Source organism: Mustela lutreola, chromosome 8 (assembly GCF_030435805.1).
Source record: "Mustela lutreola isolate mMusLut2 chromosome 8, mMusLut2.pri, whole genome shotgun sequence".
Taxonomy (NCBI): Eukaryota; Metazoa; Chordata; class Mammalia; order Carnivora; family Mustelidae; genus Mustela; species Mustela lutreola.
This window is the reverse complement of record NC_081297.1, coordinates 150,952,800-150,958,799: the sequence shown is the minus strand read 5'-3', so window position 1 is coordinate 150,958,799 and position 6,000 is coordinate 150,952,800. Positions and strand designations below refer to the sequence as shown.

Here is a 6,000-nt window from a genome sequence, read left to right as displayed (position 1 = left end):
ACTGGCCTCCCAGCGTCCAGTGTGCCTGGAGGTGGAAAGCCACGCTGGGTGTCCCATGTGAGCATTTATTTGGGTGACGGGTTCAGGTACCCGCCCGGCGGCAGGAAAGGGCTGGTGCGGAGTACAGTCAGCAGGCTCTGTCTGACCCCACGGGTCCCACGCTGGGACACAAGGCACGTGGCAGGGTTCCCAGCCCAGAAGGGAGGACAGCAGATGTCTGGGATGCCTCACCCGTTGGGGCTAGGGACCTGGTCCTGGGGGGCCCTTTGGCCCCGGCTCTGTGGGGTGCGGGAAGGACAGGTCCCGGGTCTCATCACAGGTACAGGTAGGGGAAGGGGAGGGAGCCAGTGAGCTGGGTTCCCCGCAGCAGCTCAGGGTTGGGTCCTGGGGGCCACCAAAGTAGGGCTTGGGGCTGAGGCCTCTTTCCGTGGCCCCAAGCGTCACCCCGGGACTGCACGAGGAGGAGGAGAGGGCGGTGGGCCGCAGGGCAGGGCAGGAAGAGGAGCGGAGCTCACTTTGGCAGGGACTGCAGTTCCGGAGGGAGATTGCAGCCGGTGTAGACGCCATTGGTGATGCTGTATTCCAGTAAAGCACCGAAACAGGGATCCTGCCGAAACAGCAGAGCGCCAGGCCTCAAAGCCCAAGCTGTCCGAGGGGCACCCTGTCCCCATGCCCTGGCCTCCTCAGGTGACTCACTCTGACCAGAACATGAGGGTTTCCCAGCACGATCAGCAAGGCTTTGGGTCTGGTGATTGCAACATTGAATCTTTTTGAGTTGGACAAGAATCCCAAAAAGTATCTATCATCTTCAAATCTATCTTCATTTGACCGTACCTAAAAAAGACACAAAGACAAATAATAATGGTATCCTAAGTTTGGCATGGAAAGAAATACGGTATTTTAAAGCATTTAAAAATATTAGACATTGGTGTAACTCCATTTTTGGTTAAAAAAGGAGACAACCAGCACCGCGGGGAGAGCCTCACGAGACCGTCTCCCGGTCTCTGGGTGCAGGTCCCTCTAACCCACCCGCACGCCCTGCCTTATCTCAGTCAAGAGAGTCTGACAGGGAAACAGAGTCGTGAGGATTCGGGCTGGTGCTCCCCGGGCAGTGGCCGAGCCGCTGGGGCCTTCGTGGGCGGCGGCCGTCTCCCGCTCGGCCCCTCGGTCCCCGTCCCCTTCTCTTTCAGCGCCCTGGGCCGCCTCCGCCAGCGCGTCTCCCTCTGCTTCCATCGTGTGTGGGTGGCTGAGTTTCTAAGGCGCTCCCACACCTGCCGGAGCACCCCACCCTGGAGAGGCTTCCCCGCGCTAGGAAAGGGCCTCCGGCCCGTTCTACGGGGAGGTACCAAGAACCCGACAGACGTTGGGCGGCCTCGGACACACCGCCACCCCCACTAAGAGCAGGAGCACCTACGGTGGAGATGATGACGGCCAGATACTCCTGCCCTTGAAACTCCTCCACCGATCCAACCTTTATGTCTGTGAGATCGACATTGCGCAGAAGAATTTTGATTTTTTCCACCTTTGAAGCAGATAAAATAAAACTTTACAAATCTGACCATTTCTTTATACATTTAAGCATAAGCCCAATATTAACCAATATGCAATACTGCTTTTCAATTCCAAACCCTATTTCATCTGGGTTGACGGGAGCACGGATTCTGATTTCAGACCCAGTGCACTAGGGGAAAGGGGACGGCGTGTTTCTGGAGCGCAGCTTCTGTCTCCCCGTGGTGCGCAGTAAGGAGAGCGGAGGCGCACGGGCCAGCTGCTCTGCGGACGGGGTCATCTCCATGGGGACAGCGGAGGGACCTTCGGCCCGGCAGAGCCGAGTGGCTGGACAGAGACCTGGAAACAGTCTTTGTACAGCCACCGCAGGAAGGCAGGGGCCGTGTCTCTGGGAGGCACGAGCTCCTGGAGCAGGGGACTAGCGTGGCATGGAAACAGGACCCTGCACTGTGTGTCTAGAGACAAGGCTCTCCAGTGGGTCTTGGCAAAAGAAAAGCCAATTTGAAACCCTGGAGGAAAGCATACAGTACAGGAGAAAGCTCGGCATAACGGAAGCTTCTGTTCCCTGGGGGGCTTGGCAGGTGGCCCCTCGCTCGCTAGCATCCGGAACCCCACCCCGCCAGGGTCTGAGCACCAGGACTCCGGCGGTGGGGTGCAGGGCCGGCCAGCGAGAGCCCCCTGCTGGGCGCGGACGGAGGTGCAGTGGCTGTGGAAGGACTCGGTGCCAGGTAGAGAGGAGCTTGTCTCCACCCTCCTTCCTGACTCCGGGACCAAGGACGCTCAAAGGAGCGGTGGGCAGGTCCACACCTGCTTCCGGTAGGGCGTGATCACACCAATGTCACTGGCGGACACCTGGCTGGAGAGGCTCCTGGCCAGCAGGCAGCAGTAGCGCAGGACCTGGACCGCCTCGGCAGCATTGAACCAGGACGGGCTCCTCCCTTCGCGAGCTTCGCTGCCCTGAGGTAATCAGAGGACAAGGAAAGGGGACAAGCATCAGGACACCTCATGTCCTCAACACATGCTTGCGAAGGGGGCTCTGAGCCAGGAGGGAGCGAGGCTGGCGTTGGGAGTACGGCATGATCGAGACCGAGACCACCCCACCGTCCCAGTGGCAGCAGTGGAGAGACGCACCACGGCCCCAAAAGGAGCCCAGAGAAGGGCTGCTTGGGGGCGGTGTGTCATTTTCTGCAACAGGAGTGGGCGGTCAGCGAGGCATGTGCCGACACAGCCACATGCAGGAGAGCATGCTAGGACAGGGAAAGGGGACCGGGGGCCGAGGGGGGCAGGGTTCAGAGCAGACTGTGTGGCCTGCAGAGGCAGCTGGCCAGCTGTGGTCAGCTCAGCAGGGGCCAAGCACAGCCCTGCCACGGACCAGCCAGGTGACCATGTACCCAACTAGGATTGGGCCCGCTCAGGCCACCAGCAAAGAGGACAGGCAGCAAACCAACAAGAACATGGAGGTGTTCAGCATCACTAATTGGGGAGACACAGACCAAAAGTTCAAGATCCCACCTCACACACACACGGCTACTACAGAAAAAATGAAACAGGTGTTGGGGGGGATGTGGAGGAACCGGAGCCCCTGATCGCGGCGGATGGGAACGTAAGTTGTACAACCACCGTTGAAACCAGTGTGGAGGTTCCTCAAAACCTTAATCCCCCAAATTCGTTCTGACCAGCAATTCCACTTCAGGGATACACCCAAAGGAAGCGAGAGCCGGCTTCAGAGAGACACTGTCCACCGGTACTCAGAGCAGCGTTACTCACGACAGCCGAAACGTCCCCTGCCGGAGGAAGGGACAGACAAAACGCGGCCCGTGGGCGTCGTGGAATAGTCCTCGGCCTTGAAAAGGAAGGAGCAGCGGACACCTGCCAGGACCTGGGGGACCCCCGAGGACACGGTGCTGAGTGAAACCAGCCAGACACAGAAGGACAAGTCCTGGCCTCACTTCTAGGAGGCACCGCGGTGGTCAGACCCGGGGACAGAGTCGACGGTGGGGCTGGGGAGGGGGTGCGCTCTCTCTCTCAAAGAAGTAAAATCGTAAAAAGACAAAAAAAGTATATGGAACTTAAATCCCTCAGAGATTGGGGGTTGGGGGACGTCCTTAGAACACCCGCCAAACCGGATACACATTTGGCCATAGTTTTTCTTTTTTAGAAAGATCTTATTTATTTATTTGACAGAAAGACAGCAAGAGAGGGAGAAGCAGGCACTCCACTGAGCGGGCCAGGACCCTGGGAACACAACGTGGGCTGAAGGCAGATGCCCAATGACAGCCACCCTGGTGCCCCAGCCATACATTTTTAAAAGCAAAGAATTTCCAGGCCTTAGTTCCGGATCAGAACCTAATAAAAACAGAAATAAAAAAAGAGGTAAAAAGCATTCTTGGCCACTTGGGCATTAAGAAAAATGCTTCTCTTAGCCCTTGGATCAAAAAAGAAAATAAAAACCAAGTTATAAAGGTCCAGAAAGTCACGAGAGAAGGGTCTCTCAGCAGACACATGGGGAGCGAGAGAGCTACAGGATGGCGTCCCTGGCGCCTTCCTAACTAAGAGGTCGAGGATATGGGAATGAAGCGCCCGTCTCTCCGGGGTTACAACAAAGAAAATAAGGCAGGCGGTAAGGGGCCGCTTAACGAGAAAGCTGAAATTCAGGAACGGAACAAAGAGAGGACGGACGTGAGTCCAAAGCTGGTTCTTTTTCAGTTAGACCAGGGGTTGCCACATCTTACTTGCAAAGGGCCAGATAGTAGCTCAGGCTTACCGGGGCTTTGCTGACCTACTCAACTCTACCGCAGGACGAAGAGGTCCGACATCAGCCACATGTCCACTGTGGTGCAGGCTTCCAGCTCTCCTTTACCAGGACAAGACCACAGCGGCCTTGGTGGTCCCTCCTCGGGCCGCCCCGGGGTTCAGCCCCACAACATCCACACAGCACACCCTACTGAGCTTCCTCTGCTGGGATGTGCTGGGCATGGAGTGGTGAGTCAGACGGACAGAGATCCTTCTAGAACCTCCTCAGGGGAAGGTGTGAGTCAAAGGAACTCCCATGAGGGGGTACTTGCCAGGGAGCACGTCTGACGTTGTGTCCGAGGAACTGGGAGTGGCCCGCCAGAGCCCAGAGTGAGCCAGGGCCAGGCCTCGCTGGCAATCCTGAGGCCAGTAAACTGGTGATAAGACCCTTTTGCTCCAACGAAGGGCGCAGACCATGTTCTCCGCAGCCCAGCCCCAGAGCCCTGGCCCCCACTTTGCATTCAGGGCATGGAGTGGAGTCTGGGACACAGGCCCTTAAAAAATCCTTACTAAATGAACAAATGTTTCTGGACTTTGTTTCACTGACCTATACGTTTTTTTGTTGTTGTTGTTTTGAGTCTAAAAGTATGCTTTCATGTGCTACAGTTTGCAGTATGTTATCTAGCTGGCTTAGTATCTCCTACTTTTTTTGCACACTTACAACACATTTATACATTTACAATCACTCTCTTGTGAAAAAACCCACGTGGCCTCTACGTGGGTCGCATTAACGTGCGCGTTACTATGGGCAGGACGATACTGGGGTCTCTGTTCAGGGGCGCTACGTGCCCTCTCGCTCCACGCACTCGGCTCCAGTTTCCAACGCCGCGGCTCACTCTGCTGAGGCTGGTTTCTAGACGGGCCCAGAGAGACGGCTGCTGTCCTGCTCCGTCTCCTGGCTTTACTGGTCTACAGGAAAGCTTCTGAGGACGGACAGAGCAGGAGCGGAGTGTTCCTGGGAGAAGACTGCAGCCCACGGGGCCTCGTGCTGAGAGCTCCGAGTCGGGAGGTACCGGTCTCCCCACAGAATCCCTCGCCTTGAGCTCTCTTCTGCCCAAAGGGCAGGCATTCCACAGCTGCACCCCAACACGCAACTACCTGTCCAGCCACTTCCGAGAGCAGGCAAACCCGGGGGCCCGAGGTGGCGTCACTGTCCCCTGGGCCCATGTGCCTGAACGCAGGCTGTGCGGAGAGGGCAGACAGCACCCCGGGTCTAGCTCCTCCCGTCCGAGGGTCTGGGTGCAGCCCCGGTTCTGGATGACTGTGGGGGTGGTCAACTCAAAAGACGACTTCCGCGGCCGACAACCAGACTCCAACACACACACCGCTCTCAGGGCGCTCTTGTCATTTGCTGGGCTCCTGAGGACCAGGGAGCCCCCACACCGCTGAGGCCATGGTGAGTGAGGGGAGGCTCCCCCACCCCCCATGTTTACTCACTCAGCTCCTGCACGAGGTGGCGGCCGCTCTTGCTGGGCACCGGAGCGCCTAGTATCTGGGAACCCCCGGTGCCGCTCACCGCCCCAGCCTCCCCTCACTGACGCGGCAGCTTTAATGCCCTCCCCGTAAACTCCTTCAGGGCGGCATTCCGACGCCCACTTGGCCGGCAGTCTCCGGAGTCCGCTCCATACGCGGTCACCTGCAGGGCCACAGGCCTTCCCTACCTCCGTACTCGTCCGCCCCCGCACGGCCCTCGGCCCG

The 6,000-nt window shown here is 58.0% G+C and overlaps 1 protein-coding gene across 1 annotated transcript in view; it reads right to left on the bottom strand.

The window, feature by feature from the left end:
• Positions 1-6,000, bottom strand: part of MOV10L1 (Mov10 like RISC complex RNA helicase 1) — a 61,054-nt gene continuing 55,054 nt past the window's right edge. Inside the window, exons 23-27 of the mRNA XM_059187339.1 lie at positions 2,317-2,466; positions 1,415-1,522; positions 697-834; positions 516-607; positions 1-278 (exon numbers count right to left, since the gene is read on the bottom strand). Of these exons, the coding sequence (XP_059043322.1) occupies positions 128-278; positions 516-607; positions 697-834; positions 1,415-1,522; positions 2,317-2,466 (639 nt within the window). The 3' untranslated portion in view covers positions 1-127. The remainder of the gene's footprint in view (positions 279-515; positions 608-696; positions 835-1,414; positions 1,523-2,316; positions 2,467-6,000) is intronic.